The sequence below is a fragment of the Acomys minous genome (genome assembly GCF_964271855.1).
Source record: "Acomys minous genome assembly, chromosome: 12".
Lineage (NCBI taxonomy): Eukaryota > Metazoa > Chordata > Mammalia > Rodentia > Muridae > Acomys > Acomys minous.
The window spans coordinates 98344737-98358775 of NC_140493.1; the positions used below are offsets into that span (position 1 = coordinate 98344737).

At 51.8% G+C, this 14039-nt stretch overlaps 1 protein-coding gene across 1 annotated transcript; it reads right to left on the minus strand.

Moving 5' to 3' along the window:
- Positions 1-7256: 7256 nt before the first annotated feature.
- Positions 7257-10649, minus strand: CD79B (CD79b molecule). The gene is made up of 6 exons (XM_084748579.1): positions 10495-10649; positions 9736-9786; positions 8457-8765; positions 8151-8269; positions 7879-7920; positions 7257-7776 (listed from the first exon to the last, which is right to left on the minus strand). The coding sequence occupies exons 1-6, from the start codon at positions 10562-10564 to the stop codon at positions 7678-7680; spliced, it is 690 nt and encodes a 229-aa protein (XP_084604705.1). The 5' UTR covers positions 10565-10649; the 3' UTR covers positions 7257-7677.
- Positions 10650-14039: the final 3390 nt, after the last annotated feature.

Here is a 14039-nt window from a genome sequence, read left to right on the forward strand (position 1 = left end):
AGATAACACAGAGAAACCCTGTCTCAAACAACAACAACAACAACAAATAAATAAAAAATAAAAAGAAAGAAAGAAAGAAAGAAAGAAAGAAACAAACAAACAAACAAGGCAAAGCGGCTAGAGAGATGGCTCCGCAGTTCAGAGCACATACTGCTCTTGGCAGGTGACCCCAGGTTTGCTTCTTAGCACCTACATGAGGCAGCTGCTTGTAACTCAAGTTCACATAATTTCAAAACAAAACAGTAAAAGCACAGCAGGGTGGGCAGTGCTTGAGAGACCGTCTGTTGAGGTCTGGCCTGCTCACACAGGTGCACACACTCCCACACACGCATGAACTGAGACTAGCAATACACAAAGAATACCCCTCATCACTCGGAGCCCCACAGACGGCTATGTTTGGAAGCCCTTCTCCTCAGTGCCCGCCAGGGAAGGTCACAGAGCTCTTCTTGATCCTAGAGCGGCCTCTTCTACATTTTGAGGTTCCAGGCTATGGGAGAGAGCAGTCTGACTTTTCTCGCCCTGGGGGTAGGGATGACCTCACCAAGGATTAGGGGTAGCTCTGAACACTCCTCACTGGCAATTTGTGTTCTGTTATTTGTTTTTGTTTTTTTGAAACAGGGTTTCTCTGTGTAGCCTTGGCTGTCCTGGACTCGCTTTTGTAGACCAGGCTGGCCTCGAACTCAGAGCGATCCACCCGCCTCTGCCTCCACAGTGCTAGCATTAAAGGCGTGTGCCACCACCATGCCCAGCCTCGCTGGCAATTTGAAGCCCACCCTTTCCACTTCTGGAGGTCAGAATTGGTTATTACATTCTTATACATGCATATATTACATAAAATGCATATATACTTTTTTTTTTTGCTCAGACTACCCTGGAACTCACTGTGTAGCCCAGACTGGCCTCAAACTCATGACCCTCTTGCCTTGAGTGCTATGCAACCTCCCCCTCTCCAGCTAGTATATGTATGGCGTCTTAGCACTATTGGCCACTCTATTGAGTCAGTCTTTAGACTCTAAAGTTTAGAGAATATTATTTGGGAATTCCCAAGGGCCTTTCCAGGGGAGGTGTGTTTCTGAAGACCTGCCATGTACCAGGAAGGGTACTGGACAATAAGATATCCATGTCTCATTTGAGAGCTGAGGACACTGAGGCTTAGGAGATAGATTGTCTAGGTCTCGAAGTTTCTAAGTGATGCCTCTGTAGTCTCCCTCTTCTCCCTCCCGCACAGCCCTTTAGAAGCCTGGCCTAGTAAAGACAGTGGCACTGCCTGGCACGGACCGGACCGTCCTCAGCGGATAGCCAGCCCTCACACAGATGTTCAGTGAGGGAGGGAGGAGTTGAATGCAAAGAAATTGAATGCCAGCATCCACAGCTGCTAAGAAAAGTCACAGAAAACAAAAAAACACAAGCCGATGTAGGGCCGAGTTAGCGAACCAGATCACATCACATCCCTCACATTTGTATTGCACGTTTCAGTGTGCTCCGTGGTTTCACTTCCTGTATCTTCTTGGACCCCCGGGGGTTCTCCCCCATAATGCACCAGAAGGCTCTGAGGGAGGGGTCTCGGAGGGTTAGGCGCATGGCTGGACAGGCAGCACTGTGTATCAGTGGGGAGGGAGTGGTTATGCTGGGGGAATAAACTGTGAACAATTCTAACTGGACAGGCTAAGTAAGCTCCGCTGGGCCTTGTTCCCCAGGGGGAGAGACTTAGTGAAGACATTCTGGGCCAGAGAGGTACCTCAGTCAGTAAAGCGTTGCAAGCACGGAGACCTCAATTAGATTCCCCAGAACCCGTGGTGGGTTTTTTTTTTTTTTTTTTTTGGTTGTTTGGCTTGGTTTTTTTTTTTGTTTTGTTTTGTTTTGTTAAGGCTTGGTGAGTGGATTGCCCTTGTAATGCTGGTGCTGAAGAGACAGAAGCAGAAGGGATTTCTGAGGCTAGAAAGCAGCCATCTTTGCTGACTCAGCCAGTTCCAGGGAGAGGGATCGTGTTTAAAAAAAAAAAATTACCATACAAATTTATTCTCTGGCCTCTGTATGCAAATCCACGTACGTACCTGTGTACTCATACACACGTGTGCACCCATGCCCACACGCGCACACCCACAAAAAAAAACGCACACAAGTCTGGGGTGCTTTTCCTAACCGGTGCCCTAGGTAACTGTTTCCTCTGTGCCCTTGTCCTGTGGGTATTTGTGGTCATCTTGTTCCCATTACATCACTGTATCTTTGAGGTGGTATCCCTGCCTTTCTCTCTCCGTCCCTCACCCGACTTCTCTCACTGAGACAGGGATCTCATGACGTAGGGCAGGTTGGACCCAAACTTCCCTATCATCCCGCCTCAGCCCTGAGTGCTGGGATTACAGTTGCAGACCACAATGCTCTTACCAGGGCTTTGAGCAAGCGCTGGCGATCCATCCCCGAAGGGAAATGTTGTACCAGGAAGGTGAGCATACTTCGGTGAACAAAAGACAGGATCCTTTCTTTTTCCTGGGGCGATAGCAAGCCATGCCTTGGAAGGAGCAGGCAAGCTGGCGTCATGCCAGGCTGGGGACCCGGAGGCACCTAGCCACAGGAACCAACTGCTTGGGAAAAGAGAGCCAAGGGGGCACTCAGTTACAAATCACAAGTAGATGTGTCGTGTCTCAAAGTCCCCTTATTAAAACAACTTTTTTTTTCTTTCCCCCCCTGCGCCCCCCCCCCCCCCACAGATAGGGTCTCTCTGTGTAACAGCCCTGGCTGTCCTGGACTCACTTGGTAGTCCAGGCTGGCCTCGAACTCACAGAGATCTGCCTGCCTCTGCCTCCTGAGTGCACCACTACGCCTGACTTGTTATTGTTTGTTTTGTTTGAGACAGGGTCTCACTATATAGTCTAATCACCCTCAAAGTGTGGCAGTCCTCACGCCTACACCTCCCAGGTCCTGGGAGTACAGCTGTGAGCCACCATACCCAACTTTACAGTTGTTTTCAAGTGAAAGGGACAGGTATATGAATGAACAGCAATATACATATGAAAAAAAAAAACCCTAACTGAAACAGTAGCCAAAGCTGCATGCACGCACCGATAACAAGTCTACACAAACAGACCCAGACTTGCTGACTCTGGACCCTAGCGGCATCTGGCTTCTCCACCCTGCCAAGTGGACAGAGCTGGGTTAGGTAAATCCAAGGAAAGGTTTTTAATTTTTTTTTAGGATGCTTTTATTTATTTATTTATTTAACTGTTTTGTTTGCTTGTTTCTTTTGACAAGGTTTCACTCTGTAAGCCACACACATCCACCCTTCTGTTTCAGCTTGCCAAGTGCAGGGGGAGAAGGGGAGGTGTTAACAGATGTAAAGCCACCACACATAGGTAACATGTTAAAAAAACAAAAAACCAAAAAACAAAACCTGTCCTAGGATCAGTCAAAAATGTTTTTAAACAAACTGCTTTCTGGTTGAACTCAGAATTTAATGCCTGTTAATTTTTGTTCTTTGCAGTCCGCGGCGTTTCCTAGGAAAGGCTTCTGGGCTGGGGTAGGCACATCCAATCCAGTTAGTTAAAGGTTGATGATTTCATTGCAAGGCAATGCGGGGGAGGGGATGTCAGAATGGGGGTGGGGGTGGGGGTGGGGGTGGGGGTGGGGGTTGGGGTGAGGGTGGGGGTCAGCTCCGAGGCTCGGGAAGCGTCCAGAAAGTCTCCAGTTCTGAAGAGGACAGACAGGCAGACAGAACATGGGAGGTGCAAACAGTGTTCCCAGGTGGCTTTTGAGGGCCTGTCCTTATACAGGTGGCACAGGCAGCTGGACAGCCGCTAGCTGTGAGAACTGCCTGCCCTCACCACCCAAACAGAGGCGATGTCTGCTACATTGTTTTTCTATCATCTTTGATTCTGCTGGAAAAACACCTAAAGCGGTGGGTCAGATGGCCCCAGCCCAGGCAGCACCTGCGCCGAGAAGGGCCGGAAGTCAAGCTAGAGCAGAGGAGGAACCATTCTGTGCTTAAACTCGCTCCCACCCCCTTGCCCCCAGGGACCTGGCTGGATTCCCCCAGTGGGCAGTGGGGCATGTGCCCACCCAGGGTATCCAAGCTGCATTCTGCAGAAAGGAGGTTGGTCCAGGCCCTATTACCAAGGAGTGCTTCCGACTTTGTGATAAGTGGGAAGAGTGTTTTAGAAAGCACAGCTCTTCTAATGGCGTCCAGTCCGTCCCATCAGGGGTTCGATCCCCGGAATCCCTCCCTCCCTCCCTCCTCCCCTTCCATTTTATTGCTACCCGGGCGGATGAGGGAGGCAGCCCGTGAAGCCATGGGCAGAATGGATCTTTGGGTTCACAAGACGTGGTCTTGGCCAATTTTTCTGAGCTTGCTGGCCGCTGGCGGTTGCTCCTGTGAGGCTGCCATGGGCCTGAGATCACTTCCACGGTTAAGTTGGGGCTAAGCCAGTATCATGTACGTCAGGATGGGGATCCACAAAAGTTTGGGAGCATTTAAGGGGTGTTCTATATTTGTTGTGCTTAGCAATAGCTTTTTTTCTTTTTCTGAGACGAGGTTTAGCAATAGCTTTAAGTTCCTGCTGTTTCCTGGTTTGTACCAACTTGGTATGTTTTCTAATTCACAGAATGATACAGACTTCCCATGTTTATAAATAGAAAAGTAAACAAACATAATTGTTATGTTATGTGATTTAAGAAAACAAAACCAGCTGGGCGCGGTGGCGCACACCTTTAATCCCAGTACTTGGGAAGTAGAGGCAGGTGGATCTCTGTGAGTTTGATACCAGCCTGGTCTACAAAGCGAGTCCAGAACAGCCAGGGCTACACAGAGAAACCCTGTCTCAAAAAACAAAACAAAAACAAAAAAGAAAGAAAGAAAAAAGAAAACAAAACCAAACCCAGGTGGCGGTGGCACAGACTTTTAATCCCAGCACTCAAGAGGCAGAGACAGATGGATCTCTGTGAGTTTGAAACCAGCCTGGTCTATAAAGCGAGTCCAGAACAGCCAGGAATACACAGAGAAACCCTGTCTCAAACATCAAACCAGGGCTGGAGAGATGGCTCAGAGGTTAAGAGCACTGACTGCTCTTCCAGAGGTCCTGAGTTCAATTCCCAGCAACCACATGGTGGCTCACAACCATCTATCATGTGATCCGATGCATACTGTATACATAATAAATAAATCTTAAAAAACAAAAAACAAACAAACAACAACAACAACAACAACAAAACCCAAACCAAACCAACAACAAAAAAACTCAATCAAACTGGGTGTAGTGGCACATACCTTGAATTCTAGCACTCAGGAGTCAGAACGCAGGTGGATCTCTGTGAGTTTAAGGCTAGTTTAGTCTACAGAGTGAGTTCGAGGCAAGCCAGGAAAATATAATGAGACCTTGTCTCAAAGAACCCAACCCCACCCCACCCCACCCCACCCCCAAAAAAGCTGGGAGATACCTTTGTTAGTAAAAAGACCTAAACTTGAAGTCTTTTTTTTTTTTTCAGTTCCCAGAATGCATATACAAAGCCCTGGCATGCCAGATGGTGGTGGTCCACACCTTTAAACCCAGTACTTAGGAAACAGAGGCAGGCGAATCCCTATGAGTTCGAGGCCAGCCTGGTCTACTGGATGCCCAGCTAGGTTAGCCTACTCTATGAGCTCCAGGTCAGTTAGAGGCCTTGTCACACAAATCCATGAGGCTTCCATATTTTTCTGTACGGCTAATACCCAGTATCTGCCTCAACTCTCTTCTCTCCCTTCATTTTTTTTTCCACCCCAGACAGTTCTCAATATATTGCCAAGGCTGGCCTTGAACTCAAAGTCCTTCCTTAGCCTGGGTAGCTGGGATCAATAGGTGTGCATCATCATGGCTTGTACCAGTCAGACAGGATTTATGATTCCCATCTTACAGATTAAGCAACTGAAGTCCGAGATGATCCTCCTCACACTCACGATTATGACCTGGCTAGGTTTCCACTGCCTGTGTCAGTTCTAGGGGGCCAGGGACCCACAGGACAGACAGAGGGACAGTGTGAGAGCTCCTGAACCGGGGAAAAACACCCCAAGGAGGGCTCCTCCATCAAAACCAAGCAAGTTTCTTTCCTGTGAAGGTATCTGCTGAAAGGGGGTGCCTCCTGCCAAAATGATTCTTTGTTGACAAACATGTCAAGGCCCAGGGAACCCCTGTTACTGTGATGTGGCAGTCAAGGCCTCCCCTGAACCAGGGCAGCTCCAAACAGTGGAGATCCTGCTTAGAGGAGAAGTTTTAAGACTCCGCTACCCTGGCTGGCTTCCTGGTCCCTAATAGAGGTAGGGGACAAAATTAGCCCTGGTATGCAAAACAACAGGAAAGCAAGGGCTCCAGCCCAGTGAAGGCAGATGGCAAAACAAGCTGGTTCCCTCTAGCAGCGAGGCCAGAGCAATCAGCCCACTCAGCCATCCTGGCTCAGAGATGAGGAAGCCCCAGGCCTATGTGTCTCTCTCACCTCTCCCACCTAGGATTCTAGTGTTGTCTCAGCCTGCCCAGGGCAGAGAGTCACCTGCCTGGATCCACAGCAGGAGTGGTAGAGGTGTGCTGTGGGTTCTAGCAAGGTCAGCAGGAACCACAACACCACAGCAGGGCTTGGGAGGGAGGCTTGGCTCATACAGGTTAACCGCCCGCCCCAGGGGCCCCCAGTTACTCTCGCAGCTGGTAGCTTAGGACTTCAATTGTAAGGCGTTAGAGGCCATGGGAGGTGGGTGAGTAAGGATGCTTTCTTTTTCTATGATACTGGGATCACCCTGACCAAAAGCTGCCAACATTCACCATTCTAAAACTCCTTTGGAACTTTAGAATCAATTCCCGCCCCCACACCCCCTGCCCCTAAGACATAGCCCTGGCTGTCCCACAACTCACTATTTAAACCAGGATGGCCTTGAACTCACATAGTTCACCTGCCTCTGCCTCCCAAATTCTGGGATTAAACATGTGGGCTACCACACAGTGGGGGAATAAATCTCTCCCTCTCTCTCTCTCTCTCTCTCTCTCTCTCTCTCTCTCTCTCTGATTCAATGAAGACTGGGGTAAGGTAACCCTGTTCAGCAGAAGGATGGCTTGGGTCCTCTTTCTCCAGCCATTGTTCCAGAGTAGGGGTGATGGGGATGTCACTGCAGACCCCAGCTGGGCCTTCAGAGAGAAAGGTAGGGTGACTAGAACAGCCACAGTTTCAGGAGCCCACAGGTACCACATTCAGATGCACACCCTGCCACCCACCCAGTTCTGAGAGATGGACGTCATGAATGCCTCTGGTGTCAGTCACATTGTTTATTCCACAGGAAGATGGGTTGTAGGCTAGGCGATCCCTGACATGGGAAAAAGAAACGACATTCCGGCAGGCCCTTCTGATGCCAGTGGGAAACGTAGTCCTTCCTGGACTCTTCAGGAGGCCAGTTTGATCTGAGTCCCTTTGCAGGTTTTGACAAGTCTCTGCGTTCCTGTCAGATCCTGCATGGCACTTTCCAGAAGCCTTAAGTCCAGTCTATTCACAGAAAACCCCCCATTCCACGTCACCACCCTGTTGTCCTTCTACCCTAGGCCCTTCAGCAAGAGCTGGGGACCGGGGGCTAGAGAGAAAGGTGACATTGATGCTCCAGCTTCAGACACTGGCTGAGGATCCAGGAAGGAGGGGATGGACTGTAAGCCAGGCAGTCTGGAAACAGTGAGGCCCTCACTCCTGGCCTGGGTGCTCTCCCACGGACCACTTTACCTCCCCTGTCCGAAGAGTCACTATGTCTTCATAGGTGGCTGTCTGGTCAATGTTCAAGCCCTGGGAATATAAATTGAAGCTTAGGTCCTGGCCACCGTTCTAACCAAGACCACAACAAGTGACCACGGCAGCTCAGAGCTGCTAAGTGACCTTGTCCCTTACCTCGTAGGTGTGATCTTCCTCCATCCCAGCTTTGCTGTCATCCTGCAGGAGCGTGGGGATTGGGGGGCGGGGGGAGAATACAGTTTAGACGGTTGGGGGGGGGAGGACGGAAGGAACAAACGAACAACGAGTGAGCCAATGGCCAGGGCTGGGCCTGGGCTTGCTCAAGAGACCCGCCACGGTCTGAGAAGATGGAGACCCTATCCGTGTCTGATCTGCTGCCCTGTGCCCACCTCCCAGACTTCCCAAGAGCCCCCAGCTCCCGTGGCAACCTTGTCGAGCAGCAAGAAGATGGGCACAATGATGAAGACAATGATGAGCAGGGTCTGGATCATGATGATGCCATCTTTGAGTGTGTTCCGCCGCTTCAGCTGGGCCACGGTGCTGACTCCTGGGGTAGGGGGCGGGGCATAAGGTTAAATATGATGGCTCTTTGGGCACCCTTAGGACATACTGCCCAGCAGCTCTCCTGGGGGGGGTGGGGAGTTCTAGGGTCATAGCTACCTCCCCTGGTAGGTACGCCGGGCTGGGGAGTGGGTGTGGACGGCTACAGGAACCCAGGTCTACCTCGCACACACCTAAGACTCGGAGTTCCGAGCCGCACGTCCAGGCATCCTTCAAGTTGGCGTCACTGCATTTCGGCTTGCAGTAGTAGATGCCGTTGTCCTCAAACTGGATGTGTTGAATGGTGAGGTTGTGGAGAGTGCCATTCACTGTCTGCAAGAAGTATCTGTCTTCTGAGGACAGTTCCTGGGGCCCCTGGTTCTCTTGCTCTCGGAACCAGGTCACGTTGTTGGAGTGGTCTGTGTGGCAGTAAATGTTCACCGAGGAGCCCCGCTTTTTGGCTATGAACCTTGGGAACTGCCAGGTATGGGAACAGGAACTTCCTGTGGACACCAAGGCAAGGTTCAAACTCTGGCTTAGCGTCTCCCCTGTTTGCCAACCTGGCCCACCGTAAAAGGCACTGTCCCAGTTTAGCCTGCCTCACCTGTCCTAGTGTCAGGTTTGTGAGATAGTCAGAAGGCAAAGGTGTGGGAAAGAAGACCATGTGACAGGCCGTGTACCAAGCCTTTGTTCCACACCTATTCCTGATCAAACCTCTGTCCACTTGTCTTTCCTTAAGAAGGACTCTCTGGAGGCCGGGTGTAGTGGCACACGCCTTTAATCCCAGCACGTGGGAGGCAGAGGCAGGCAGATTGCTGTGAGTTCAAGGCCAGCCTGGTCTATAAAGTGAGTTAGGATAGCCAAGGCTACCCAGAGAAACCCTGTCTCAAAAAACAAAAAAAAACAAAAACAAAAACAAACAAAAAAACAAAAAAACAAGGACTCTGGAAACATCCCTTTGCTTTCATGGCCACTGGAACAGCTAGACCCAGGCCTCATCTGCAGGACGGCCTCTTTGGCTTGTATTTCAACTCTCCTCTGGGCTTTCCTACACCTACCCCAAATTTCCCAGGGCTCCCCATGGTCACCAGGGTGATAAACATTGAATCCTTAGCCTGTCACCCGAGGCCCCTCCTCCCTTACCCCTCAACCCTTCTCATGGACTTACTCCTTTCTGTGTTCTGGCCTTAGAGGGTTGTTGGGTGTCTAGCTACACAGACCCAGGCCCCCCTCTCAGCTGTCCTGCTCAGCTCCCCAACCTCAGCTTAGTTCTGGCCCTCAGTGGTCAGGGCTGGAGTACACTAGTCTGGTGAGAGTGACAGCTGTCCAGAAATAGGGCCTTAGTGAGGCCTCAGGGGGGTGTAAATACGGTGCTCTACATAGGGAACTCCAGGCAAGGATAAATAGGGAAGGACAGTGGCTAGTGTCGAACAGACAGGTGTGTCGCAGAATGGGGTGGGTAAGGCAACTGACCTTGGAAATTCTGTATCAGGTTACTGCTTGTCACTGCTGGTACCAGCTCACCTGGAGGTGGGGGGGGGGGAGGAAGTGGGCAGGGCTGGGTCAGGCTTCTCTACCCTCAGTTGATTGCCCCACCCTTACCCCCCCCCCCACATTTCCAGAGGCACTTCCTCCTTCCAGGACTACAGCTTCAAGCCCCTTTAGTTCTCCCTGGCCCTGTAATAGAGAGGCAAGAGTAAGGTAGAGGGTACTGGAAACCTCACACTCAGAGCACCTCAGGCCAGCCTGGCCTTCTGTGGAAGCCACAACCACGAGGGCTTTCCCTGTCTTTCAGCCAAAGAGGACTGTTCCTGGAACAACACACTCTCTCGTCCAGGATATGGGGGGGAGGGGGAAGCCCCCTGCCCCCCCTCACCCCTCCCTACCCCCACCCCAGCAGTCTTTTCCCATGCAGTGCTCTTGGGGCTTAGCTGGAAGCCCCATGCAGGCCCCCCTCCCCCTCCTCCTGGGCCTGGCTTTGGCTCTTTCAGGTCATAGCTGCCAACAAGATTAACCCCTTGCACCAAGCTCAACCTGATACCCTCCAGGCTGGAGAAGGGGCTCGGACCTCAGGCCCTGAGCCCTACCGCTAAGACCTACCAGCTGGCCACAGGACAGGCAGAGGGAGACGGACAAGAAGCAGCAGGCGAAGTGCAGGGGGCTGAGCAAGCAAGAGTCTGAGCTAGCCCACCTCAAAGCCAGCGGGCCTATCGTCTGTCACACGAGCCATACCTGAGCAGAGAAGCAGCAGGGACAGGAGGAGCCAGTGGCAGGGCACGGAAGATGGCACCAGTGTGGCCATGGTCGCTGCTCCGTCTCTGAGCCCAAGGAGGCTTTTGGGTGAAACATGTAACTGTATGGCAGCCTGAGCTGCCGCCTGTCTCCTCTCCGCCTCTTCCCCATTAGGCCCCCTTCCTGCCATGCAAATTGAGACCCAGGGGAGGCACCATCCCTCCGGGGACTCTAAGGGAGGGCAGTCTCATCAGCTGGCCTGTAAGGACTTGGAAGGTGGCCCCACCTGGGCAAGCATAGCTTGGGGGTCTGGAAAGGGGGTGCTCCGGAATCTACTAGGAACCGCCTGTGTTTCCTTCTCTTTCTATCCCACTGAGGGTGGGGGTGGAGGTGGGGGGTGTCATCTCCTCAGTCAGCAGGTTCTCAACCTGTGGGTCGCAAGGATTGGAAAACATGTATTTCTGATGGTCCTAGGAACCCCCAACCGTACATTTTTATTCTCATTGCTACTTCGTAACTGTAATTGTGCTACCGAACGGTGTCTCAGGTCCCAAGAGCATCGGAACTGTGTGCTCTTTGATGGTTGTGACCCGCGGGCTGAGACCACAGTATAAATGAGTCTGACGTCAGTCAGCCCTTTGCCCTGGACAACCATACAACCCTAGGAAGAGGTACACAGAAGGAGAGTGCGAGGGACAGAGAGTCACACCAGGCTCCTGAGAGGCCCAGAGTACAGGAAGCATGTCAAAAGTTGCCTCTGGCGGGCTGTGGTGGCGCACGCCTTTAATCCCAGCACTTGTGAGGCAGCAGAGGCTGGTGGATCGCCATGAGTTCAAGGACAGCCTGATCTACAGAGTGAGTTTCAGGATGACCGAGGCAGCCTACGTCCTCCACACGGCCTTCCTGTCCTTATATAAGAGTTTGCTGTAAGTTGCCAAAGGGGCTGGACTTAAGCAGATACCACTTAGGGAAAACCCACCACTTAGCCATCATGGCTGAAGGGGCTTTTCCAGAGAATTCTGTGGGATTCTGAGGTCACTGAGGTCCTGAGGACTCTAGGGGTCCTGAGCAGGGGGGCTGAGATGGGAGAGCCCTGTGGCTCTGTAATGAATGGGCTCCTCAGCTCTTTCTCGTCAGCTGGCATGGCCTTAGAAGGGGCCACGGCACTCAGGGGCTCACCTGAGCTTAGCTTTGTGTCCTTGCCCCAGGGTCTGTGCAACCCCTAAAACCTTGGGAGGAGATCCTTATTCAGGGCACAACCTCCTCAGCTCCACGTGGCAGCCATGCAGACCCTAACCTGCAGTCTAGCCCGCCCAGGTCCACGTGGCAGCCATGCAGACCCTAACCTGCAGTCTAGCCCGCCCAGGTCCACGTGGCAGCCATGCAGACCCTAACCTGCAGTCTAGCCCACTCGTGTCTCCTCTTAGAGCTTCTTTCTGTCTTGTCTCCTGATCCCAAGGAAAGACGGACGGATGTTAAGTCATCAATAGCCTCTGTTCACACCTCACTGTTCCCACAGCCCACGGGCAGCCTGTGTGGCTGCCAGGGTGGTCCCGACTTTGCAGAGTAACTGCTCCCTTCTTCCCACAGCAGGGTTGGAAGGTGTGAGGGACTGGGCATTCCCTGCCTCTGTCCTGAACTTGTCCTCACTTGACAGTGTAAGGGTCAGCTACTGAGGGAGTATCCTAGGCCAGGATCCTAGGCTGTGGAAATCGGGGATAAGAGGGTTAAATTTTTTATCTGAGAAACAATTCACTCTGGGCAGTTCCAGATGTTTTTATTTTATTTTATTTTTTATTCTTTCCAGATGTTCCCAAGGGGGGAAGAAAACGTTTCTCTGAAAAGGTGTCAGATGTTTGGCTCACAGGAGAAACAGCAGTGGAAAGCAAAGTCACCTCAGGTCAGCGTGGGGAGCACAGGCCCTCTCCTGGCAGCCAGACAAAGTCTGGGGTTCCTATTGAGAGACCTTTTGGGGTCTCTCAATAGACTCAACCAGCCTGAGGCTCTAATGATGGATGTCTTGGTTGGCTTTGGGGATGGGGAGGTAATAGCAAAGTTTTCAGGTGGCCACACATGTGCTGCCTGGGCTGTGTTGTGGCAGGCCTTGCTCAAGAGGTGGTTCTAAGGTTCAGGTGCATGGGGGGGTGCAGGCAATGGGCCTGGGGGGTGCATAATGGGTTGGCAGGAGGTGGTTAGCAGCAACATTATCCCTGGGAGGGATGTAGATGTGCCCTTTGGGCCTCCTTCCTATTCATGCCAGGCAGGGTGGCAATGGGGCCCCCTACCACTGCAGGGTTATTTGTCACACAGTTGGGGCCATGTTGTTCCCTTGCTAGTGACCGCATCATTAAGCCTTGTCCTGGGCTTGTGACGCCCATTCCTTCCCAGAACAGGAGGCCTTCTAACCCACCCCCGCCTCTGTCCTGCGTTGTCCTAGCTACATACCCCAACATCTGGCAACCTCTCTCCTCCTCCTCCTCCCCTTTCCAGGAAGGGAGCATCAAAAACAAGGCACGGAAGATAGGAGAGGGGATAAGGTGCTCGGGCATATGGGAAGAAGCCATGGACTCCAGAACGGGAGCAGTTAGGAAAAGCTTGGACCTCTCCCACTCTTACCTGGGTATCTTAGGCCTGCATACCTTAGTTACCAAGAGAATGGGGCTGGTGGACGAGGAGGGGACTCAGGTTCAACGCCCAGGCGTGCTAGCCAAAGCCTCCCTGGGTGACTCCTGATTCTCCCTCACCTAGAAGCATTTAGCAATGTGTCTGGGCAACTGTGGCAGTCACTGTGGTTGCCCCTGGCCCCTTTAAGTCTCTGGATAAGATGGGAAATGGCCCAGGAAGTAGTTTCCCAGCCTGATCTGGCAACAGCACCAAGGGAGACAACATCCAGGCTTAACCACTGAGAAGACCAGACCTTCTTCTCTGTATGAAATAGAAACAATCCCAGGAGCCGGCTTTCCATAGGGTGGCCGTGCCCACAGGAAGCTGCCCTTTGTCCTTGGCTGTGTGTGAACACCACACCCTTGGGATGGATGGTAACTCTAAGAGTGGAGTAGAGGGAGGGAGAATTTTGAGACATAAGCCCACGGTGTGTTTTCCCCTTCTTCTTCTTCTTCTTTTTTTTTTTTTTTAAGATTTATTTATTTATTATGCATACAGTGTTCTGCCTGCATGTACACCTGCAGGCCAGATCTCATTATAGGTGATTGTGAGCCACCATGTGGGTGCTGGGAATTGAACTCAGGACCTTTGGGAGAGCAGCCAGTGCTCTTCATCTCTGAGCCATCTCTCCAGCTCAATTTTCCCCTTCTTTTCCTGCCAATCAGATCCAGGACAGATGGGCTGGGGCACCCGACAATCCTTCTGGTCCCCAGGCTGGCCAGACCCAAATAAATTCTAGAGAAATAAGTGAGAAGAGACCTTTTCCCTGGGGAGGGGGCACAGGAAAGGTCACAGAAACCCTGTGGAGTGGGTGAACTCGGAGCTTGGGGGGAATTCAAGCTGAGAGGCAGGAACTGCTATAGAAATATACTTTGTGCCTG

Excerpts from the sequence above, each read along its gene's own strand:
- CD79B (XM_084748579.1), bottom strand. The coding sequence starts at position 10,564 with ATGGCCACACTGGTGCCATCTTCCGTGCCCTGCCACTGGCTCCTCCTG. Across the intron at positions 8,766-9,735 it reads CCTGATACAGAATTTCCAAG|GAAGTTCCTGTTCCCATACC; the intron begins GTCAGTTGCCTT and ends TGGTGTCCACAG. Across the intron at positions 7,777-7,878 it reads AGGAAGATCACACCTACGAG|GGCTTGAACATTGACCAGAC; the intron begins GTAAGGGACAAG and ends TTATATTCCCAG.